The sequence below is a fragment of the Schistocerca americana genome, chromosome 5 (genome assembly GCF_021461395.2).
Source record: "Schistocerca americana isolate TAMUIC-IGC-003095 chromosome 5, iqSchAmer2.1, whole genome shotgun sequence".
NCBI lineage: Eukaryota > Metazoa > Arthropoda > Insecta > Orthoptera > Acrididae > Schistocerca > Schistocerca americana.
In genome coordinates this window covers 368,696,401-368,722,866 of record NC_060123.1, presented here as the reverse complement: position 1 = coordinate 368,722,866, position 26,466 = coordinate 368,696,401, and the positions used below count along the sequence as shown (strand labels likewise).

Here is a 26,466-nt window from a genome sequence, read left to right as displayed (position 1 = left end):
ACTCGACACAGTCAGTGTTGTGTTTACGAGTGCGTCAGTGGCTCAGTGCGCGACTGAAGAAGCGTTGTGTGCTGTATGCTCGAGTAGCTGTTGCGCATGTGTCAAGTGGTTTGCTAAACGAAAAATTTTTACTTTTAAGAAATGAATCTCAGCGTTGGAAATATTATATCACTAGACTGGCACAGCTCGGCAGAAGGAGAGACAATGCTTCAACATTTTTACAACCCGCAAACCACGGGCAGGAAAACATTTGGTAATAATTTTCGTTACCGCACCTGTCTAGTGAATGAATCATACACGTATTCTTATTACAATGCTGTTTCCGAAGAGCTCGTCTGTAACTCTTAATTTAGAGTAATAGCTTGCGAATTGCGTTCTTGCTTGTAAATTATACGAAATCTTATTTTGTAAGTAGCGGTCAGGACTCGTATAACGGAGTGTTTTTTTAATCAAGATAATGGTATGCTCATGAATAAAAGAGGTAAAATGATTCTCAGTAAATTAATTAAAAATGAAATCAGACAAAAGTTTACACAAAGTGTCGTAAATAATTGCGTTGCCTTGGAATGGTAAAACCCATCCAAACACGATCTGCCACACAAACAGCCACTGTAGGCAAGCCAGGAAACTTGTAAAGCTTGCTAGACAGCCTGTAACCCCGAAACCAGCTGTAGAAACTTGACACTAATATCATACAGAGGAATTTTCACAGCCTTAAGAACAAACCATCCAGTAGAGTGACACCTGCAGCCAGTGTTTACCAATCCAAACTTACATTCAAATTAATTCAACAGAACTTTCAAAGTGTCGGAAATAAGCCCACTGAATTGGATATAACTGCAGGGATTGATAATCCTGATGGTTTTTGTTGTAAATGAACATTCATACTCAGATTAACTTATTAGTGTATGTCAGCCACTCTTCGTGATCTTCTGCTCCGCCTTCAGCAGAAAACTGAAATGTGGTGGTGGTGTAACTAACCTTTTAGTTACAAATAGTAACTAAACATAACAGATGTATGTACTTCCAGCATGGAGGGTATAATAGAGCAACAAGCAATTGACTATAAGTGGCTGAAAAGAGAACTTCATTATTACAGGATTTTACGTGCCTTGCTGTGGTAGCCTAGATATTTTCTTTGTTTTTCTTAATGACCTGCTTTTTGACACACATGAACACTGCAATAAAAATGGCTGTATTAACATAATACAAACTTAAGATATAAACATTGACTTGCTGTCTAATGACACTGGGTCGAAATAAGTAGTGATAATACTAGATCAATTTAACCTTATCCACTACAGGTGGTCTTGCATTGACAATGTGTATCATTTTGTGTGCAGTGCATCAGTTGTGGGGCTTGCCATTTCTGATCGTGATGCTGTACAGGTACTGATAGAAGCTGAAAATCTCCATCCCAGTAACAAAAACAGACAATACGTGACAAAAAGAACCATTCATGGTGACAGTCTTAAAAGATCTCGACAGTATGCTACAAAGTTTACTATGGTGTGAAAAGAACTGCATTACTTTCAGTGAATTTGCATCAGCTTTATATTATTGCTTCTATGTCTCATGTCAAGAAATGACCTTGCCAGTAAATAATAGCAAAAAATAATCAAAATAATGATTGCGTAAGTCGTGGAGTGTAAACGGAAAGAAAAGAAATCAGACGTTTCCAATGTGCAATGCTAGAGAATAGCAATAATAATAGTCTAAAGGTGGAATGTAAGAACTATCATGAGTATTACAAAGATCTGCCATTAGAATGAAACAGTAAATATGTACCCACATTGTTAGGGAACTCTACTAACACAAGCTTAACTGTTTGGAGAGTAATAAATAACTTTGTGAACTATAGGAACAAATTGACTTTTGATCTTACCATAAACAACAGAGTATTGTCAAAAGCCAATATTGGGTTGCATGTTGTTAATGAGTACTTTTCTTCTGTTGGAAAATCCATCAGTGAACATTTCAACAATCTCCTATATAGATACAAGGGCATCCTAGTCAAACAAAGGTTATATTTGGCAGCAACTACTAGCAAGGAATTAAAAAACATAGGTAAATAAAAAATCAGCAGGCTATGATGAATTGTTTATCGACACATTAAAAAGGTGCACATGTTATATATCTGATGCTGTGGCCACAGCAGCAAATTTGGTGTAACTGCATCACTACCTGGGTAGACTAAAGATAGCACAATTACCCCAATTAACAAGAAAGGTGATAAATTTAGAATTGAAAACTACAGCCCCATCTCAGTCTCATCTGCATTTTCTAAGGTAGTTTGAAAAGTTATGTTTACTAGAATTGTGAGAAGTGTTTTATTCATCTCATGGCGTACGTTTGCAATCCATTTGGTTTGCTTACAGGAGACATGTCGAAAATTTATCATACAGTTACAATGATTTTCACATTAACTGCCAATTTGTTTTTTTTAAATTTCCTGAGAAATTCTGTTTATTTGTGTAACAGATTTGAACCTGACATAACACTTTTATCTACATAATACATTTTTCAAAAGTGTAGCAGCTTTTTTTCCCCTTCCAGAAAGCCCCAAATGGGAATCATGGCAGATGACATGGGAAAAAAAAGGAATAATTGGAAACAAATTTTATTTGTGATAATATTTTACAGTTCTGTTTATTTGTAATTATTTGAACATAAATAAAAGTAACATTTAATATGAACTCATTTTTTACATTTGTGTAAGTAAAAAACTTATTGATGCCACTGATCCATACACCCCTGTGGGCCTGGGGGCTAGAATAGGCCTGAGATATTCCTGCCTGTCGTAAGAGGCAACTAAAAGGAGTCTCACACACGTTTTGTCCTTTATGTGATGGTCCCATGTAGGGTTTGACCTCCATTTTTCAAAATTTTCCTGAAGAGCGAGCCAGTTGGAGAAGGGCGCCTTACATGGTGCATCATGTTCATCGTGCATTGAGATCTTTAGCCCACTTTCTCGTCAAGGCATTGCAGTCCCGCTCATCTTCCATCTCTTGGGCGAGGACACCTTCCTGGGTGTGTTTTCCTCGACCCACTATGCAGTGTCATTTTCTGTGCTGACGATGACCATGGAATTCTTTGCACCTCATATCCAGCCCGGTAGCCAGTCCTTTGTGGTAGGGCCGCCATGTACCCTGTTGGTTGTAGCCCCCTGACTACACAGGGATCACTCTGTGGATGCCTGCACTATTAACTCCCCATGTATGCCAAGGAGTAGGTGCCTGTCAGCCTGGGGCACCGGAACTCCTGGCAATGGCCATCATGCTAGGTGGCCTTTGCTGTGGCTGGATGGCACCTGCGGGGAGGTCCCTTGGTTGAAGGGGGTGGCATCAGGGCGGATGACACGCCATGAAGCATAGTACATCATCTCTTGCTGGTGGTCTGCTGCCAGCAGTCTCTAAGTGGGCAAAGTCTAACTTCAGTGCTAAGAAATATGACCCCAAATTGTTTCCCTCCCTGGTCACACAATGGGAGGAAAGCCAGGCTAAGGATGGCAGTGAAGCTTATTTGCCCCAGTACCTCATAGGTACGAGAGTTGGGGAATCTTTCATGTCCATGAGGCCTTAGTTTTTTGTGGAGCATTTGGAGAACAAGTTTGGGGAAGTGGAGGGCTTGTCCAAAATGTGCTCTGGGTCAGTTTTGATAAAAACAGCATCCTCTGCCCAGTCATGGGCATTGCTCGCTTGTGACAACTGGGGGGATGTTTCTGTTACCATCACACCCCATAAGAGCTTAAATATGGTCCAGGGTATTATATTGCACAGGGACCTCCTTTTACAGCTTGAGGACGAGCTGCGCGCCAATTTAGAGCAGCGAGGTGTTCATTTCGTCCGGCGTGTCCATCGGGGTCCAAGGGATAATGAGGTTGTCACTGGTGCCTTCATCTTGGCCTTCGAGGATGACACATTGCCCAAGAAGGTCAAAGTGATAGTCTACGGCTGTGACATCAAGCCATATATACCTCCCCCAATGCAGTGCTTTAAGTGCTGGATCTTCAGCCATATGTCTTCCTGCTGTACTTCCAGCGTCACATGTCGAGATTGTGGACGTCCATCACATCCCAGTACTCCATGTGCCCTGCCTCCCATCTGCGTCAACTGCGGAGAGCATCATTCACCTTGCTCGCCAGAGTGTGGGGTTTTACAGAAAGAGAGGAAAGTCATGGCATATAAGACACTGGACCGACTGACCTACACTGAGGCTAAGGGGAAATTTGAGTGCCTACATTCTGTGGCTATTTGCTCCTCTTTTGTAATTCCAGGCAATGAAATTGCTGACAGGTTGGCCAGACTGACTATGCGGAAACCGCTTATGGAGATCCGATTCTCTGCAACTGACCTACGTTCAGTACTACACCGCAAGGTTTTGTGGCTTTGGGAGACAAAATGGCATAACATCAGCATGCACAACAAACTGCGTGCCATTAAGGAGATGACGAATGTGTGGCAGACCTCCATGCGGGCCTCTTGCAGGGACACTATGGTTCTCTGCCAGCTCCACATTGGCCATGCTTGGGTGACACACGGCTACCTCCTGTGTCATGATGACCCACCTCAGTGTCGGTGCGGCACCCGGCTGACAGTGGCCCACATCGTGGTGAGCTCTCCTCCTTTGGCTGTCCTGCAACGGACTCTTCAGTTACCGGACTCGTTGCCATTAATTGTAGTTGACAATGCCCCATTGGCTAATTTAGTTTTACGTTTATATGTGATAGAGGGTTTTATTGTTCTATATAAGTTTTAGCGCATGTCCTTTGTTCCTTTGTGTTCTCCACTCTAATGCTTTTAGGGTGGATGTTTTGGTGTGTTGCAGAGTGGCTGGCTTTTCCTTTTTATTCTCGTTTTCAGCCACCCGCGGTCATCTGTTCTCTTGTTTTTATCCCATTTACCTGTTTCTTGTTTCTCTCTGTGGTTTTCTTTTCATGGTTTGTCCATAGTAGTATTGGTTGTCCTTTTGTTGTTCTTCTGGTTCTTCCTTTCTCCTGTTAATGTGCTGTACGTCTCCCTCCCCCCCCCCCCCCCCCCCCTTGTGCAATTATTTCACTGGCACTCTAAAAAGGATATATTGCTGTTAGCATGACAGTATAATACATAGGCATTCACAACTGCAGTATCAATTATGTTTGTGAATATGGGAAAATACCATTTCCTTCCACATATTTTATTCTATATTTATTTATATACCAGTCAAGTTTATCCATTCCACACATGAATTTATTGTAGAGATGTGTGCAGAGAGGCTGGGGTATTTTGATATCTTTTTTCTCCAATCTGGACCATCTATTTACTTTCTTCTGTGGATATATTCCTTGATGGTTTGACAAGACTCGGTCACATTTATTATCTTTCCAGACAGCACAGAATATTTTGTTTTTGACATCAAATCTGTAATCCATAGCTCCACAAGGTTCCTCTCTGAATTTATTATATGACTTGAGAGGGCATTTATTTATCCGGCTTGATCGAACTGTTCCTGTTGCTGCTACATTTTGGTCTGTTAAGGTTTTCATTGTTTCTGAAGAAGAGAAATTTGTTGACATCAAGTACTGATTTAAGTGTTAGGAAGTCATTTCTGAAAGTATTTGTATGGAGTGTAGCCATGAATGGAAGTGAAACATGGACGATAAATAGTTTAGACAAGAAGAGAATAGAAGCTTTCAAAATGTGGTGCTACAGAAGAATGCAGAAGATTAGATGGGTAGATCACATAACTAATGAGGAGGTATTAAATAGAATTGGGGAGGAGTTTGTGGCACAACTTGACTAGAAGAAGGGATCAGTTGGTAGGACATGTCATGAGGCATCAAGGGATCACCAATTTAGTACTGGAGGGCAGCATGGAGGGTAAAAATCATAGAGGGAGACCAAGATATGAGTACATTAAGCAGATTCAGAAGGATGTAGGCTGCAGTAGGTACTGGGAGATGAAGAAGCTTGCACAGGATAGAGTAGCATGGAGAGCTGCATCAAACCAGTCTCAGGACTGAAGACCACAACAACAACAACGTTTTCATTAGATCAGAACTAGTGAAAAATTATCTAAAAAGAAAATGTGGTTAGAGTGATTGTTCACCATAGATATTTTGCTTATTATAACTGATGCACCCAAACCTTGCATCTCATTGGCATCATTCCTTTTCCCAGTGTACAAATCTGTATGAAAGTAGTATCCTGTTTCTGCACCTGTTTGAACCCAAACCGTATGGGTTTATCGTGAACAAATTTTTTGAAATGATGATGCCTGTAATATCTGACCATCTGCTGATCAATGATTATATTTTTTGAAAAAACACCAAATTTCATATAATTTTTATCCATTTTGTCAATGAGGGGGCGTATCTTGAAATCTGCAATTGCCAAATTATTATCTGTCAGTTTAGAATTGTCACTGAAGCGCAAATTTTTCTTTATTTCTAAATGCCTGCTTCTGGAGAAACGTTTTCTGAAACTTCTGATGTTGAGTCTTCATCTTCGCACCAATACATTTGCTCCTGAGGCAAAGAATGGTAACCTGTAAGACGTAAAAAGCCTACAAATTTTCAAAGACAGTCTACTGAAAAAGTAAAAGTTTGATTGCTGATTTTCCTTTGAGAGAAGTTACGTGTTCCATAGCTCCGTTTATATTGTTGTTATGCCCAAATGTATTTTTGTAATCAGGCTGAACTTTTTACCAATCGGAAATTATTTTAACCATTTCAAAGTCGCACTTCTTTGACCGTGTGGGCCATGAAGTACTAGGGTCTTATTTGGCCAGAGGTTCTGTATAGGTATCGGCAACTGCAATTACACTTGAATGAATTTACAGCCTACGAGGAACATCGTTAGGATACGTGTCTTCCAAAATGTCGTCATCAAATTCTTCAGCATTGGAAACACGATCCACATTGTCAGGGGGAAGTCCTACTACAATATCGTATCACACCGTCATAATTATCTTCGGTGAGAAAATTAGGATCATTTATCATACCTTCTACTTCAGCTAGTGTGAGGAACTTTCTGTTTCCTGTATGTAAAAAAAAAAAAAAATAAGATACCATGATTGTGATTGTATGAAAGTACTTCGTATTGGCCATGATCCCCAAATGGGTATCGCTTTAAAACATGTAATAAAACAATATTTACTAATAACAAATGAACAAAGAAACATTTGTGAGCTACTGTAACCTACAAATTTACAATATGATCACATCATTTGATGGAACAATAAAAATAATATAAAAATAACACAATTGAAAATCTATTATATTCATATTACATGACTTACCACATCCGATTTATGGTTTAGTCAACTTTACAAGAGGAAACCAAATGCAATATTTTGATTCTGCTCTGTCACTCACTTCAGTTAGACTGTTGTCAAATATTATAAGCTAATCAACATTAAAACAAAGACACTGCTGCCAACTGATGGGACAAAAACTATGGGGATCATGGCGGTTAATGGGCTAATAAGTAATAGCACTACAATATGTAATAACACTATAAGGATACTTCTTGGAATGTGTAACACATTGTATCCAGCTCAAATTTCCAGTTTGTCCTGCATGACTAGACTAAAGAGTAATGACGTTCTTGAGTCAACACAATCCAATATTTTAAAATCAGAATATAACTGCAATAGAGGACAAGGAGTGTGTTACTGGAGTGTTTTGTGACGTACAAAAACCATTTGATTGTGTTAATATCACAGTTTTACTTGATAAGTAGTAGAACCTGGGTATTAGAAGATTTGGCTGTGAGTTAATAAAAACATATATGAGCAACAGAAAATAAGTTGTTTTGCTTAAAACAAACAGTGGATCTTTCAAATCCAAAATTACTGATACCATATATAGTGCGCCTAAAGGTCCCATCTTGGGACCGCTTCTTTTCATGATTTACGTTAATGATACACGGTGCTGTTTTGCTAACTCTAAAAGAATATTGTATGCAGACTGTATATCAATTGTATGCAAACATAAAGCTATTGACAGTCTGGAGGTGCTGCGCAACAGTGTAACCAATAAAATAACCAAGTATTTCAATGAAAGGCATCTAAATGTAAGTACTTCGGAAACTCAAATAATGAATTTTAACATAGAGACAAATAAAATTTTATATGAATTTGAAATTATCCATGAGAAATGACATTGTGAAAAATGGACAAAATCCTTAGCAATCACATTTAGGACAATCTCAATTGGGACATGCATATAGATTCTTTAACCTGTAAACTGTCTGGAAACATTTTTGCCACAAATGTGGTTAGCAAATATTGGGCAAAAGCTAGGCATTGCCCTACCAAAAAGTCTCTCAGCCTTCCCTGCTAACAAATTAAAAGACCAGCTAAAAAGAATTTTAATGAAAATTAATTTTATTTCGTAGATGATTTCTTCATGAAAAGTGCTTTGTATATGTGTCAAACAAATAGTTTGACTTAATGCACAAGTGATGTAATAACAATACAAATATTTGTAACTCTGTTATTTCCATATTAACAAATGTAAAATTTATTATTACACACAGATCTTTAGTCTGTAATTTGTAAACTTGTGTACACAGAAGAATAATTTGTACAAGGTCCTGAAACTATTATTTCTAGGGATTGTACTTGATTGTACTATGTTGAATAAACATTGTTTGTTAGAACTGAAAGCAGTTGTAAGACCACCCTCATATCTATTCACTACTATTCTATTGTCAATATATTGTGATTCCTTAGCTCAATAAAATGCATTACTAATGTAACCTATAATGTGTAGTGAGGAAAATGATTTACTTAGTATTATTCCAACAGACCATTACACCACTTCAGTTCACCAACCATCAAATCTTATTGTGCCGTGTCCAGTTACATAATACACCTTTTGTACACCCCATGCATGTTTTGTACAAGAATGACTAGAGGACCAATAAATAAAAAGAAGAAAAACTGACCTTTTGTGACTTCCGTGCAGTAGAATGGAAGAGCTTGAGATAGTGCTGCAGCTAAACTTCATTCAGCAATATGAGTAAATTTGTCATCCTCCGCAAAGATAAGCACAAATGGCCACAGGTTTGTTCGACCTCTGGATGACTGTCACAGAGATGCTGAGAAACCCAAACTGAGAGATACCTGAAGACAACTACTGTCCCATGACACCCACTTACACAGTTTAAAGGACCTGTTTTAAGTAAGGAATGAGAAGATTGACTAATTAAATTGCTTACAGAGACATTAAGACAATCATTCTTCCCATGCTTCACATGTGAATAGACTAGGAAGAAGCCCTAAAAATGGTACAGTTGACCACACCATCTACCATGAACTTCACGGTGCTTAGCAGAATGTAGGTGTAGGTCTACCAGTCAGTTTTCTTGACAGTACAAAAACATTCATGTCAGCAACACACAGTTCCTATATACTCTACATAAAACCATCGACAATGTTTGAACTGCACTACTGGCCCAATGTATTACTCACAAAAATTGAGGCCTCACAAATGGTGGAATAAAAGGATGGCATCCTGTCAGCTTTTGTGATGATAATGACTGGTGGTTTGCAGAGTATGAATGTAGATTGGTCTTGGTCATTGGGGTATTGCTATAGGCCTATAACATTTTATTGAAAAGTTATTATAATCTTGTGAAGGTTTAATTAATTATAGTTTTATACTGGTAACTCTCAGGCATGATGATAGGTGCTATTGTGGAAACTGTACCTTTCTTCCCCTATGATGCAGCTTTTAGCAGTCTTCAGATGCTGGTATGACTAGAAAGAATTTCTATGACTAATCAATTTTTGATAGTAACTTGCTACAAGTGCAATATGGAAGAAATTGGCATCTAGACACATGGTAAAGAAAAATAAGGACCCAGCTGTGCAAGGCAGTAAATTCACCTACCTACAGGTACAGATACAGATAAGTGAAATGGGGCAAGTTGTTTGTGTCTGATTTGGCTGTCTTGGCTTTGGCTACCCATTGGTACATTTGTAACAAATTCCTTCTGTAGGTAGCGGTGTGTTAGCATACGAGTGCTGGTTCACATATTTTATGGAGCTGATAGCCTTATCTGTCCTGTGAAATTTGTTACCTGTATGTTTTCCAAGTGGCTTTATTAATGGTGAAGTCACAGTAGGCCAAGACAACTGAGAAAATCTCCGATTTCTTTGTACTCTCTGCCACGTCCTGTATCTAGATGGAGGACCACAATAATGGTTTTCTCACTGACCTAATCTTGTTGTTCACTTCACCTATCTTTAATTGTGAAACACATCTGACCAATGGAAGATTTCTAACACCAACAAAGAATCTTGTATATTCCTTGTTTCCTTATGCCAAGATCATATTTTATTGGAGCCAGCAATTATTATACTCATTCCATGAAACAACAGACATTTGATTCATTGCTTCTTGAGGAGGCTGACAATTCTGGAAAAAGACTGCCACAGTAACTACAAGAACACCATTGTTAGCTTTATCAGCTCATTTGGCAGTTCACTTTGTTTAACGTGTGTTAGTTGAAATCCAAAACAGACTTGCTTCAAAGCATTCTGAACAAAGACAAAGTTGAGGTGGCTAAATTCTTCCGACAAGCTCTCAGATTCTCAAATAGTTCACACACTATGAACAAGTGTCCATAATACTGCGACTCATTCAGATTGGTAGTCATAGCTTGTAGCCCTTAATTATGGGGGTATATTTGTTGGTGTGTAACACATTCCATGATCCAGCAACAGAAGCAGATTGTTAAACAAAAGAGCTGTCTGCCAGACAGAATAGCTAAGTTCACTCATATGCCAGAAGGCAGACAAGCTTTTCGGATGATTTCCATCTGATTTGTACTGTGCTCTTGGGTTAACACAAAAACTACAGAATATTATAACGTAAAATAATGTTGGCTGGACTAATGTGCATGCTACCGTTTTCAGAATTCCAATTACCCATGATGTGAATGGAAACCTTAGAGGAAACCCCAGTTCCTCAATCATACTATAATCATTGGTGGAGACTTTAATCAACAAACAATTAATTGGGAAAATTACAGTTTTGTTAGTGTTTGGTGTAAGACATCCTGTGAAACTTTACTAAATGCCTTCTCTGAAAACTATGTAGAACAGATAGTTAGATACACCACTCATGATGGAAATATATTATATCTAATGACAACAAATAGACGTGATCACTTTGAGGACCTCCACATTGAAACTGGTATCATTGACCATTATGCGGTTGTGGCAGCAATGATTACCAAAATACAAAGGACAATTAAAACAAACAGGAATATATATATATATATATATATATATATATATATATATATATATATATATATATAATGGAAGGAAACATTCCACGTGGGAAAAATTATATAAAAAAAAAAAAAAAAAAAAAAAAAAAAAACCAAAGATGAGGTGACTTACCGAACAAAAGCGCTGGCAGGTCGATAGACACACAAACATACACACAAAATTCAAGCTTTCGCAACAAACTGTTGCCTCATCAGGAAAGAGGGAAGGAGAGGGGAAGACGAAAGGAAGTGGGTTTTAAGGGAGAGGGTAAGGAGTCATTCCATTCCCGGGAGCGGAAAGACTTACCTTAGGGGGAAAAAAGGACAGGTATACACTCGCACACACGCACATATGTGTGGATGGATATGTGCGTGTGTGCGAGTGTATACCTGTCCTTTTTTCCCCCTAAGGTAAGTCTTTCCGCTCCCGGGAATGGAATGACTCCTTACCCTCTCCCTTAAAACCCACTTCCTTTCGTCTTCCCCTCTCCTTCCCTCTTTCCTGATGAGGCAACAGTTTGTTGCGAAAGCTTGAATTTTGTGTGTATGTTTGTGTTTGTTTGTGTGTCTATCGATCTGCCAGCGCTTTTGTTCGGTAAGTCACCTCATCTTTGTTTTTTTTTTATATATATATATATATATATATATATATTTATTTTATTTTTTTTTTTTTTTCAGTAAACTAGATAATAAATCAGTAGTGTCACATCTCGGTGAGGAACTTGAAACTTTCAGCACAAGGCAGGAGCATGTAGAGAAACTCAGGCTCAAGTTTAAAAGAATAGATAACCACACATTGGATAAATATGTACCTAGTAAAATGCTTCATAATGGGAGGGAATCTCCATGATTTACAGTCACTGTAAAGAAACTTATAAAGAAATATATATTCATTATTTAAAACATGAATGACACAGTTGCAGGCTTTCCCAAAACATCTAATATAACGAATGAAATTAAGAAAGAGAGGTTACTGCATAGCACGTGTAAAACAAAGTGTAGGGCCACAGGTAGAGAGATGCTGAATGAAATGCATTTGGCTGTCAAGAGAGCAATGCATGATGCCTTCAGTGACTACTGTAGCAGAGTATTGTCAAGTGATCTCTTTCACAGAATCCAAAGAAAATCTGGTTCTATGTAAAGACCATTAGTGGCAAAGTTAGTGTCCCGTCCCTCGTGAATGAGACAGGAGCTGAAACTGAGGTAGCAAAATGAAAGCTGAGATGCGTAACTCCATTTTCAAATGTTACTTTACAAATGAAACCCAAGGAGAATTATCCCAATGTACTCCCCGTACCACTGAAAAGGTGGCTGAAGTAAGTATTAGTGTCAGAGGTGTTAAGAACCAGCTGAAATCATTAAAATTGACCAAAGTTCTAGAGGCCGATGGAATCTGTCAGATTCTGCACTGAATTTGTGGCTGAGTTAGCTCCTCTTCTAACTATTATCCATCAAACAAAAAACTGTGCCCAGTTCTTGGAAAAAGGCGCAGGTCACGCCTGTTTACAAGAAAGGTACAAGAAGTGGTCCACAAAACTACCGCCCAGTATCCTTGACATCAGTTTGTTGTAGAATCTTAGAGCATATTCTGAGCTTAAGCATAACGAAGTATCTTGAACAGAATGACCTCCTCAGTGCCAACCAGTATTTATTTCGAAAACATCGATCATATGAACTTTTCTCAATGACATACTAAAAGCTTTGGATCAAGGCAGTGAGGTAGTTGCTGTAATTCTTGATGTCTGAAAAGCATTTGACACAGTGCCACTCCTACGCTTATTGTCAAATGTTCGATCACATGAGGAGTCAAGTGAAATTTGTGACTGGATTGGGGACTTTTTGTTGGGGTGGACACATCATGTTATCTTGGATGGAGAGTCATCATCAGAGGTAGAAGTAACTTCTGGTGTGCCCCAGAGAAGTGTGTTGTATATTAATGACCTTGCTGACAATATTAATAGCAAAATCAGGCTTTTTGCAGGTGATGCAGTTACCTATCTGAAAGAAGGTGCTAAACAGTCAGTCAGATCTTGATAAGATTTCACATTGAAGAAGAGATTGGCAGCTTGCCTTAAATGTTCAGAAATGTAAAGTTTTTCACTTCATAAAATGAAAAAAACGTAGTATGCTATGACTATAATATCAGTGAGTCACTGTTGGAATCATCCAACTTGTACAAATACTTGTGTGTAATTTTGTAGGGATATGAAATGGAATGATCACACAAGTCCAGTTATGGGTAAAACAGGTGGTAGACTTCGGTTTAAGTCAATCTACAAAGGAGACTGCTTACAAATCAATTGTGTGACCGGTTATAGAATATTGCCCAAGTCTGTGGAACTAGTACCAGATAGAAATAATGGGGGTATTGAATGTATACAGAGAAGGGCAGCACGAATGGTCGTCCGTGGGAGAGAGTCACAGAGGTACCGAAGGAACTGAACTGGAAAACTCTTGAAGGTAGACATAAACTATCCTGAGAAAGTTTGTTAACAAAGTTTCAAGAGTTGGCTTTGTATGATTTCCCTAAGAATATACTGAAACCCTCTATGTATCACTCACATGGGGATCTTGAAGATAAGATTAGAATTATTACTGCATGCACAGAGGCATTCAAATAATCATTCTTCCCATTCTCCATTCATGAATGGAACAGGGATACCCTAATAACTGGTACAATGGGACGTACCGTCTGCCATGCACCTCATGGTAGTTTGCAGAGTATAGATGTCGATGTAGATATACCCATAACTGCTTTTTAATAATTAGATAATTCTCATGCGGAAATAAATGTTTGGTTACTTTCCCCTTTAACTCATATATGTTTCTGGCTTACAATATTTTCTCATTTTCAGGAATTCTTGAACGTCCAAGCATAGCATCAAATGTTGAGGAGGTGTCATACAAACTATTTGTAACTGGCAAAAGTGGAATTGGGAAAACTGCAACAGTTGCTCGTTTGGCAGGAAGCAGATGTCGCGTACCTCATACCGAAACTCATGGCATACAGAAATCAAATATATTCTGGCCTGTTAAAATATGGGACAAAATCATATTGTTTAAACTACAAATTTGGGATGCAGGTGAAAATGCTATTAAGAAGTACGCACATATTTTTCCGGTATGTTGTTTATTGACTTTTTTATTATTGGAACTAAGATTTCAATGAACTGAATATTTAAGATTCATGTGTCAGTTGAAACTGCAGGAGAGTTTATGCCTGCTGAGCAGCAGACTTCTCTCTCTCTCTCTCTCTCTCTCTCTCTCTCTCTCTCTCTCTCTCTCTCTCTCACACACACACACACACACACACACACACACACACACACACACACACACCCTCCCCGCCCCCCTTCTGCCCTCGGGTTAGATACCTTTATTCCTTCCATTATATGAAAGCAGAACATCACATTTTATTGTGGCCACAGTCTTGCCCACATAGCTAAGAATGAGAAAAATTATGGATTTGGAGAACAAATTGTTGCGACATCCACCTCCCCCTACAACAAAAAAAATTTGTGAGTCAAAAAGTTCTGAGTCCAGTGAAGAATTTATGGAAGTTGTATGTGGGCATTCTGCAGACTTCCAGAATTTCATTTCATGCATGGAAGATCGTGCTTGTATGGAGATAATGGAAAAAACTACGTACTGGATTGAATTTGACATAGGACTGATTGTGATGGATCAATCAGTAGAAATGAATATTAAATGTTCAGATGCTACCATTGCTATATATCGTGGATAAGTAATGTTAAGATCCCATGGTAATGGATATCTGTACCTCATCCAATAATATGAATATAGAAGCTGTAAAGCAGACTAAGGAACAACCTGTTGAAAAACTGACAGTAAAATACTATCCTGGATAAAGCACAAGTGTTTTAGAGCACACAGTTCATCGGGTGTTGCTGCAAATAGTGTTCCACAACCATATACATGGTCTAGTTGGCTGTACACTTATGTTAGTTTCATCTATTTTGGACATACGAATCTCATAACTGAACACACACGAATCTCATAACTGAACACTGGAGGACTGGAAATTATTTACCTTCTCAGATGAATCACAGTTCCTCTAACACTGCTTTGCTGATTGTTTCAGAATATGCCCTCTTCCAGGACTACACATGTTTAATGTACATGCCACAGACTAGACTGTCGAGTACAGACGACATGATATGGAAGCATTCACCCCTACTTTCCTGGGACTTGTAATGGGTTGAGAATGCTCTGTGAAAGCTGTTGGCATTTGACATGTGGGCGAGGCAGAACTGGTTGCTGGACTGAGACCAAGAGCAGCATTGTTATTGCCTCATACTTGATGTCTCCACATGAAATGTGACGTTCCCAGGAGGGTCATTGGTTTACACAGAAAGACCAATATATGAGGGGCGTTCAATAAGCAATGCAGTGCATTTGTTCCCCTAAAGGAGGTTTGTTGTATTTCCGATTCCAATACACCGTATTACTCCCCACTCTTTTAGTTGCAAAGCCCAAGTTTTCATCATAATTTCTGCTCATTGTGATGACCTTATGCCACATTTCTGGGAGGACCTGTATGCCCTAATCGATGTCAGAGCCAACATCATGCTGCATCAATAGCCTCCTCAACATCCACTTACTGCTTCGTTGGGCCAAACAGATGGAAGTCCAAACAGATGGAAGTCAGAAGGTGTGAGATCTGGCCTGTTGGGTAGATGAGGAAGTTTTGTGAGGTGCTCGCAGGTGTGCAGATTTGTGTGAAGTCTTGCATTGTGGAGGAGTAGTTCTTTTTCATTTTTGTGGCAATGAAAACAGTGAATTTTCATCAATTTGCTGAGGGTAACACAATACTTCAGAGTTGATCGTTGAACCATGAGGGAAGATGTCAAACAGAATAACCCCTTCAGAATCCCAGAAGAATGTTCCTATGACTTCCAGCTGAGGGTGCAGCTTTCAACTTTTTCCTTGGAGGAGAGGTGGTGTGGTGTCACTCCATGGATTGCTGTTTAATTTCTGGTGTGAACTGATGAATCCATGTTTCATTGCCTATGTTGATGTTCGAAAAAAATTGTCACCATCAGCCTCATAATGTACAAGCAGTTCCGCACAGATGGTCCTTCGTTGCTCTTTATAGTCTTCTATTCAGCATTGTAGAACCCACTGGGTGCACATATTTTGAGGACTCCAACTGGTGGATGAGTGTGTCAGCTTTACCCACAGACATATCTAGTGGAGCAGCAAGGTGTTTTATTGTGAACCATTGATCAGCTCGAATGAGCATACCTGCATGTTCCAACATTGTAGGTGTCACAGCCGGCCAGTGCTATGGAGATCGGGGTTTGTGCAATGTTGTTGCTATGATGCAATGTTGTTGCTATGATGACAGATGCCTCGCCCAATGATTCATCATGCTTTTGTTCACTGCCAGGTCTCTGTAGACATTCTGGAAATGCCTGTGAATATCCCTGCTTGTGAAGCCCCTCCATTACAGATGTCAGTTTGAAGGGTACGTATAGCACCACCACGTATCGGAACTTCATGAAACTATAAGGGTTGAAGTGGGAATATTCAATGCTGTCCCACAGCAAATTATTTATTCCTTCAACCAAAATTGGGCGAGAAAAAAAGTGTTGCATTACTCATTGCACACCCTCACAGTATATAGAAATAGCAACACATCTCCTAGTCCCCCATGTACCAGCTGTAATTTATACCAAATACATTTGACAACTCAGTAAGTTCCCAAAGCAAAGCGTCCCAAGATGGAAATTGACCCATATGCAAATTCATATCTTGAGGCACATGTTATCCATTTTGTAGGCTATGTAAGGTATAAATATTCCCTGAATGCTGCTAGTTGGCGACCACATACAGGAGCTCAGGCGGGAATGGATAGTAGTGGATAGGTACAAATTTGTCTAATACAAATTCCCAAACTTAGGGCTGGCAGCAGTTCTAATCACTGCTAGGCACAATGGTGGAACATTGTTCATTCCAGAGAGAACAGCTTTTATGTTAGCTATGTGGCTCAAGTAGATGGCAGAAAACATTCCTGTGAATTCTTTGTTAAAAAGTGTTTGTATAGACAAAAAAGTTGTTAGTCACTTCTGGGGCTGGGGTACTGCAGTAGTATGAGACTTGGACACATAGCTCCTCAAAGACAGACTGAATCATACACTAATTTTGTATGGAGCATTCAAATGTAGAATATTTATCATTATTGACTATAATGTTGACACACAAATAGCTCAGGCTATCAGGGAAGCTTCAGTGTCAGAAATAGAAACACTCAAAAAGATCACCTTAGCACAAGTCAATGGGAACAAGATTGGCTACAGTTGAAAATTGACAGGTTGCACATCCGAGCAATGCTGTTACCCCTTCCAGTGAAAAAGCAGAGGTGTGAAAATTTTGCTGCTCTTATGGATATGATATATCTTAAATACACATTCAGTCCTTCTATAGCAGGAGCATCCACCGTGTGTGGAAGTTTATATGTGCAGAGTTTTGTACATCAGATGTATATTTTTTGGAACAGAAAGGTGAAACTATTTTGTCAGTTATTCTCTTATCATGCCTAATATTGTGATAAAGGCAGTACAAGTTTAAAATTTTGCCTTGGGTCTAAATTCTCATATCTTTTCAAGGTGGCTGACTCATTCTTTTTGGTCAGTGGCCAGTTGTTCAGGAGTTTCATTATTTTATCTTAATAATATATTTCACTACTATTTCAGTGCTGCCAGTTTTAAGTATTGTATGCTAATCAGTGAGTATAATAAAGTAACCATAGGAGAGAGGGAATCACATATACCTTCATGGAGTATATGTATTGGCATGTGTAAGAGTCCCTATGTCTGTGAAGAAGATTCTACAAGATCTTTGGTAATCAACTTAATGCGATATCCGTAATATTTGCTTTCACAGAATTAAATGATTTTTTTGAGCTTAAACAATGGAAAATCCATGATGGAATGTAACAATATTATGAAAAGGATAGTTGCTACCCACCATATAGTGGAGATGCTGAGCCACAGGTGGACACAACAAAAAGACTGCCAGAAAGTGAGCTTATGGCCAACAAGGCCTTTATCAAAAATATACAACACACACACTCATGCAAATGCAACTCGCACTCACATGGCCACAGTTGTGGTGGTGTGCGCACGCGACTCTCTCTCTCTCTCTCTCTCTCTCTCTCTCTCTCTCTCTCTCTCTGTGTGTGTGTGTGTGTGTGTGTGTGTGTGTGTGTGTGTGTGTGTGTGTTTTTTCGTCTCATTTTGTTGGCCGAAATCTCATTTTTTGTGCCATCTGCGACTCAGCTTCTCTGCTGTATGGTGAGTAGCAACTATCCTGGTGAGTAGCAACTATCCTTTTCATATTATTGTTTTTTTTTATTTTAGTTATCTTACCATAGAAGATTACTTCATAGGGCAGTACTGAGTGAAAGTATGCTACCAATCCACCTACAGGTAACACAATAATAGTTTTCTAAATGCAAAGTGGGCAGAACTAAGCTTTTTGGCTAACTGGCGAATTTGCTAATGCTACCTCAGTTTGTTATCCATCTGGATGCATAGGGAGCCTCATCATGTGTGTACCAGTTGATCTCTAGTTCCTGTACCTGTGTGTCTGTATGTGAGTCATATTTGTTTTTAAGATTAAAGACAGAGCTGTTTGCTTTGTTCTGGTTGTTAGCTGTTTCTCTATTATCCTGTCTGTCTGATATTAATGCATTTGGGTCCTTTATCGGCATACTAGTTATAACTGCCAAACATCACAGGTATATCATTTATGTAGAAAAAGCTCTCCGTCTTCAGGCCACAAGTGGCCCATCGGGACCATCCGACTGCCGTGTCATCCTCACTGAGGATGCGGACAGGAGGGGCGTGTGGTCAGCACACCGCACTCCCGGTCGTTATGGTGGTTTTCTTTGACCGGAGCCGCTACTATTCGGTCGAGTAGCTCCTCAGTTGGCCTCACGAGGCTGAGTGCACCCCAAAAAATGGCAACAGTGCATGGCGGCCTGGAGGGTCATCCATCCGAGTGCCAGCCACGCCCGACAGTGCTTAACTTCGGTGATCTGATGGGAACTGGGGGTACGGCAAGGCCATTGCCATCATTTATGTAGGCCATGTACTTAATCATGTATTTTTAACAGTGTTATTCCTGTGTAACCTTTTTTTTTTTTAATATTCTGCTTTTCTTCTAGTGTTAGCGTATGATTCCATACATGCAAAACCAGACCCATTTAACACCATATTATTCCATAGGCTCTGTGTTATAATTGTATGGTTCACACATTTGGAAGCCTTGGTGAGATCACAGAAAATGGTCATTTTTTGTTTTTATTTGGCTTCTCAAAAAGGGAATTCAATATTCTGTTCTATGCTGCCGCCTCAAAAAACGTTGACACCAGGAGAAGTGGAGAGATGGATGTATAATTAGATGTTTTAATCACTATTAAACTCCATAATTGCAAAACATAACATACCAAGCAATCAGTTACATACCTGGCCATTTTGATTAAGTTTTCTGCTGTTTCCCTAAATCACTTTATGTAAATTCATGGGTGTTTTCCCCAAACAGGCCATGGCCGATTTCTTTCCTGGTTATCACCAATTTGAAGGCATCACTGTAGTCATAATTATCTAAAATTTTATAAGATTTTAGACTTTTAACTTTTCTTTTTACTTAGCTGTCACTGACCCCAACAGGAATAAGAAACTGGTGGTATGTAATGAGCCAAGGAATACACTACTAAAGAGAAATTTTTTTTTGACACACTGCTTCTGTATGTTGTTCTAATTTCAAACTACAGAAGAAGCCTGATACAAAGCGGTTGTCTGAGGGTGTGCTTTACTCCCATGTTACAGCGTTAACTGCTGTTTATATAGAGTGACCCGTGTAATGACGAACTACAAATGGATAGTTAGGAAGAATACATAACGCAATATTATATATATATTGAACTATACTGTATTTAAATTTGAAGAACATTGGAAGTAAAACATTTCAGAAGCTTACAAAATAGGGCACAGTAATTAAACTTCACTTAAAAGTCATCCAATTACATGAGTTTCAATATGGCAAATTAAGTACACTGTCAAGTACAGCATGATACTTTACAACACTGCCTGCAAGCTACAGTACATCCTTGTTTTACAGCTTTAAAGCAGTCAGTTAGCTTTATTTGATGGGTCATTTCACACAGTGTCTTTAGTATGTATTGTTTAATGCTCATCAGATGCAAGAACTCAGTTTGGTTTGGTTCACTTTCTTGATGCATCCACATAATCGTTTTATTTATATTGTCCAGTATTTCACTGTACTGGAAACATCATTTATACTTTCTTCTTCAGCTTCACTACTCTTCATTTCGAACAGCATCAATAATGCCCTTGTCATGCTTTCCAAAATCAGTTTTTCATTATTGATGGCTACCCAGTGATACAAGTCCTCAAGATCAATATTACACTGTAAAACATCACATGCAGACTGGTGGTCACTGCTGTTGAAATTGTGTCACTACAGCATTCATCAGCTGTATTTTCTTCATTGGAACATCTGTTCCAGCTATTCCTAATTATGGCCGGACCATGCTTTGCCATGTGAGGCCCACTGCATACGCAACACTCTATAAAGATTTATAGATTTCGAGAAGAGTTTCATTTCCTCAGCTGAATTTATTATTGAAGTGAGCAGTTCGCTGTGATAATGACCCTTAAATGCTCATATGATGCCCTGGTCCAGCAGCTGAATTAATGCCGCCCTGTTTTTTTGGCAAAAACAAAGTTTTTATTCTTCCATCTTCTGATTGCAGCACATCAGGAGGTGGATGCACTGGACAGTGATCAAGGATTAGTAGTGCTTCTTATCTCTGTTTAAGTGACTATAGGTGCTTTCTCACTGATGGAAAAACTCTTCTTGGAATGACTTGGTGAAAATGTCATGTCATCCAATCATTCTTTGAATGCCTGTAAGTGAATTGTAATGATGGAATGTTTAAATGCTTCAAATATCTCAGTATTTTACTTTTACCTGTACAACAAGGCTTCAGCTTATGACAGCCTGATTTATTTGAGGCAAAGCAGAGATTTATTCTGTCTGTATTCATTTTAAAACCCATCTTATTTCCTGATTTTTTTCAATAGTTCCGGTTGGATGCAGTCAATAATAAAGTGCTATTTCTTGACAATTTTACACTTAATGATCATTTAAATTTTTATCTACCAATACTTTTTGCAGATTTCAGGAAACTATGAAGCATTGTCACAAGACCTTGCTTCTTCTTCAAGGGCAAATTGGCGAATTCCTTGGCAACATTTCCATCTTGAAAACCGTCAACAAGAAGCTATAAAATCTTCGTTGCCACATAAATCAGTGAAATTTGTCAGCTTGAGCTGCTTTAATAATTGGCCCAGAAAGTGGCACCCTCTCACTTCTTTTTATTAAAAACCACCTATAGAGGCATTCGACAAGTTCTCTGTCTTTCCCTAGGTTAGTCCTTTTTCTGCCCAGTCCCACATCACTTTCAACTACATTTAGAGAATTTCTAAGTTTATTCTCATCTTTCACCACATCCCTTGAATGTTCCTTCAGATACACCACACTTGCGTGATAGACTTGCTTTAGTTTCACCATACTTACACAGTCAATAATTTTTATTGTATTGCTCACAAAATATACTTTCTATTTTGTGATATTGTAACAAGCATACAGAAATCCAGGCAATGAATGAATAATTTATCCTCTTGATGTTTGTGCTCATTTTGATTATTTCCAAGCACTGTTGCATAGTCACTTTAATGTTAACCGTGAGATGTTTATTCAAAGTTTTTGTCCAGCGACAATCCTGATATGTTGATAAGACAAACCAAAGGTTGAACTTAATTAGTTCCATCTATTTTGGTTATTGTTTGGAGAGCTTGAAGTTGCAGCATAAATTATACTGCAGAAAGGTTACACGCTGTAATAATTCTTTTTTAGATTTATGAAATATACTTAGAGTGCAAAAATAATTTATAAGTGATATTTTATTTTGCAGGACATACTTGACATTGTGTGTATTAAAATCCACTGTGTGTTGGGTTTCAGCTGTACCAGTTATGATACACTGATCTGATAAGAAAGTGTTATGTGTACTCTGTTTTTAATAGTTCACCACAAATGAATTCCATATTCAACATATAGAAAAGTTGCAGCTTTATCCAGTTACAATATTCAGCTGTTGTTTACCTACCCTTGTGTACTTTACATGTATTGTAATAAGGCAATGGATATTGTTCGAGAGAAATGGGGCCCAAATCCCTCTGTGGCCACTCTGCTTTATGTTTTCCAAAGCCTGATTAAAATTGTTAGGGTGAATATGAAGATGAGTGCTTTGAAAAGGACCATGCCACTTTCCTTTTCTAGCCTTGGCCAATTTGAGCTTGCTTGTCATCTCTAATCCCCTAGTTGCCAACATTAAAGCCCTATCTTCCTTTCTTACTGCTTGACTGTTCACTGTAAAATTAATGGCTTTTTATACATGTAATTACCCAGTTCTTAAAATGAATACACATTGGGAAAGTGTAATGTGGCAGTACATGGTGGTCAGAACCATCTTCTCACCTGCAGTCCAATAGAAACAATAACATTAATGTTTCCAATTTCCAGAGGGATACATAGGCACTCCAGGGCAATTGTAATCATCATTCCTTCTTCTCTCATAAAATGCCTTCCACATAAGTATTGTGATGATGAAACTTCCTGGCAGATTAAAACTGTGTGCTGGACCGAGACTCGAACTCTGGACCTTTGCCTTTCGCGGGCAGGTGCTCTACCAGATGAGCTACCCAAGCACGGCTCACGCCCCGTCCTCACAGCTTTACTTCTGCCAGTACCTCATCTCCTACTTTCCAAACTTTACAGAAGCTCTCCTGCGAAACTGCAGAACTAGCACTCCTGAAAGAAAGGATATTGCAGAGACATAGCTTAGCCACAGCCTGGGGGATGTTTCCAGAATGAAATTTTCACTCTGCAGGTTAGTGTGTTCTGATATGAAACTTCCAGGCAGATTAAAACTGTGTGCCGGACCAAGACTCGACCTCGAACTCCGCAATATCCTTTCTTTCAGGAGTGCTAGTTCTGTAGGTTCGCAGGAGAGCTTCTGTAAAGTTTGGAAAGTAGGAGACGAGGTACTGGCAGAAGTAAAGCTGTGAGGACGGGGTGAGTCGTGTTGGGTAGCTCAGCTGGTAGAGCACTTGCCCACGAAAGGCAAAGGTCCCGAGTTCGAGTCTCGGTCCGGCACACGGTTTTAATCTGCCAGGAAGTTTCATATCAGTGCACACTCCGCTGCAGAGTGAAAATCTCATTCTATTGTGATGATGATATGTTTGCTTAGAAGTGTTTAGGTTCACACACTATGCAATTCTAGCCACTATTGTGGCGTTTCACACAAATGATATAAATAGAAATATAGTTTCTATTTTTTTAGTACACTGCTCATATTTGTACAATTATTACTTGGGATTCCACAGCCATATGCAGTCTCTCACAATCATCTTTTCTTAATTCATTGTGGATAACACACCCACTACTGGAGGTGAAAATATGTCAGAGTAGTTAATTGTGATACAAACATTCTCTCAGTATTCAGGTTACTTCCTATTACCTTTCAATCAGCCATTTCAGTTGCATTTTCAGTTTCTCTTCTTATTTAGCTCTTCATTTCTCTTAGCTGCCAGAAAATATATCTTCAGGTATGTCTGTGAAACCCAAGCATGCCTAGTTTGAAGCTCATTGCTTGCAAAAGGCAAGTGTTTACATTCGTCCTAAATGGGATTGTTGTTCAGGGAAAAGTTTGTAAGATGGAATAATTAAATGGCAGGTCTGCCTTTTAACATGAAGTAACCATGTTGTGTCATTGTGCAAAAGTGTAACATTGATGCTAGTATGCTCTGTCTAGTTGGTGAACTGTTACACCGGATTTGGCACTTGGAATTTCAGGCATGTAGGGATAAAGCAGATGCCATTATATACATTTTTTCCTTTACGGATCCAAACAGTTTGGCTGAGCTTCCACAGCAGATGGCCAGAACTGCTTCGCAGGAGGAAAATCCTGCATGTATTGCAATTGGTACAAGGTTAGTGAACTAATTTTATTGTACACATAAGCAAATTGCACTTTTTGCTGTATTGTTTATAGACCAAGAATTGTATGAAAAGTTGTACAGTAACAGCATTTGTGGGTTGTGTTGTAGGTACAGTGTACAAGAAAGAGGTGAAACGTTAAGTACTGAAATAAAAGACTTTGAACAGAAGTGGCAAGTACCTGTACTTCGAATTGATAACAGATGGGCAGGTGATCGAGGTGAGGTTCATGAGGTTGCACCCATATTGAACATAATCTGTGAGAGGCTATGGGTCAGAGATCAAGAATATTTATTGAAACAGGGTCTTTCTAAATAGCAAAGATTTTTTTAGAAATAAGCGTGGCTAGTGCATAAAAAAGTGAGAACAAAACTGTGCAGCTATTTTCTTCAAATCGCATATCATCAGTGAAGATAGTATCGTCAGTGGGTGTTGTGCCTTCAGAAAGCGTAAACTGAGTGGATTTCTGTTCACTGGAAGGTGCATGTTTGAACTTCTTCAGACTGCCAGGATAACTTCAACAAGTCTTTCAGCCTAGTTGTGCCATAATGCTCTTTCCTTTTTGATTTGATAATTAGTAATCTGATGTATCTGTCTATAATCTTCAACATTCTTCTGTAATGTGACGTTTCAAAAATTTGCATTCTCTTCTTGTCTGTATAGTTTATTGTGCATGTTTCACTTTCATATAAGCTGTGATTTATAAAAATACTTCCAGAAAAATATTTCTCTTCTTCATAGATGTCCTCTCTCTCTCTCCTTCTTTTTCTTTTTAAAAAAGCTAATTTCTTCACCTGAGCCACATTCCCTTACCATTGTTTTACTTTTTTTTTATGTTCATCTTATAAACTGGTTGTAAGACTCCCTCCATTCCCTTCAACTGATCTTTCAAGATGTTTGCCATCTCTGATAGAAATCCTAGTCAAAGCAAATCATAAAGCTTTGATTTCTTCTCTATGAAATTTAATTCCTTTTTCAGTTTTCATTTTGGTTTCCTTTACTGGTTGCTGTATGCACAGATTGAACTAAATGAGGGATAAGCTACAACATTGTTTCCTTCTCTTCTCAACTACTGCTGCCCTAAAATACCAATCTGCTTTTGTAACTGTAGTCTGATTTTTATGCAAGTTGTAGATAACCATTCACTTCCTGTATTGTATCCCTATAACTGCCAATTTTTACAGAATTTGCTCAACATTGTCAAAAGACTTTTCTAGATCTAAAATTACAGTATATAGAAATAGATTTTGTCTTTCTTCACCCTGTCTTCTAAGATAACTCTTTCATATTCCTGCATTTCTCCAGAACCTAAACTGATGTTCTTCATTTAACTATGACATACCACATTCATAGCTCAGTAATACTCACAACTGTCATTGCCTACCTTCTTTGACATTGAAATTATTATGTTCTTTATGTCCAATCTCATACGTCGTTCTCTCCAGGGTGAGAAGTTTTGGTTCTCCCAAGTCTTTTAATAATTCTGAAGGAATGTAGTTTACTTTGGGGCCTTGTTTAGCCTTAAGTGTGTCAGTACTCTTGTAAGATACTTCATGCAGTAATGCATCTTCAGTCACGTCCTCTTCCCTTTCCATGATACTGTCTTCTAGTTTCTTTCTTTTTTTATAACTCTTCTATTTATCCCTCTGTCTTGCAGCTTCCTCTCCTTTGCATAATTCTGGCTTGATATGCATACAGCTGCTTTATTCTCCAGAGGTTTCTTTAATTTCCCTGTATGCAGCAACTATCTTTCATTCAGTCACACATGCTTCTAAAACTTTACATCTCTGCTCTAGCCATTCCTCCTTCATTGCTTTGATCATCCTGTCAATCTCAATGTCAGGTAATTTCTTCTGGGTCGAGCCCCACAACCTCAGTAAATTTGAAGGAGGACATTATTCCACCAGGCTATGTTTTAAATTGTTTCATTTGCTATACTAGTATTGGGCACTGACCATTCTTGACTGCATGTGTAGTAACTGAAGCGGATTCATCATCCTCATTTCCTCAAAAAATCAGTGCTATGCATACTTGTGCACAGCACAGTCATCATCTTGTTACGTGTACTATAAATGACACTGTATACTCT

The 26,466-nt window shown here is 38.7% G+C and overlaps 1 protein-coding gene across 1 annotated transcript; it reads left to right on the top strand.

Annotated features, from left to right (window-relative positions):
- LOC124615516 (ciliogenesis and planar polarity effector 2-like) lies at positions 1 to 26,466 on the top strand. Its single transcript, XM_047143476.1, has 4 exons — positions 1 to 253; positions 14,120 to 14,385; positions 24,234 to 24,370; positions 24,488 to 26,466. The coding sequence occupies exons 1-4, from the start codon at positions 142 to 144 to the stop codon at positions 24,693 to 24,695; spliced, it is 723 nt and encodes a 240-aa protein (XP_046999432.1). The 5' UTR covers positions 1 to 141; the 3' UTR covers positions 24,696 to 26,466.

What these genes read in the sequence shown, in the direction of transcription:
- LOC124615516 (XM_047143476.1), top strand. Translation starts at nt 142, where the DNA reads ATGAATCTCAGCGTTGGAAATATTATATCACTAGACTGGCACAGCTCG. An exon ending in CACGGGCAGGAAAACATTTG is followed by an intron (nt 254 to 14,119) that starts GTAATAATTTTC and finishes TCTCATTTTCAG; the next exon opens with GAATTCTTGAACGTCCAAGC. An exon ending in AGTACGCACATATTTTTCCG is followed by an intron (nt 14,386 to 24,233) that starts GTATGTTGTTTA and finishes TTGGAATTTCAG; the next exon opens with GCATGTAGGGATAAAGCAGA.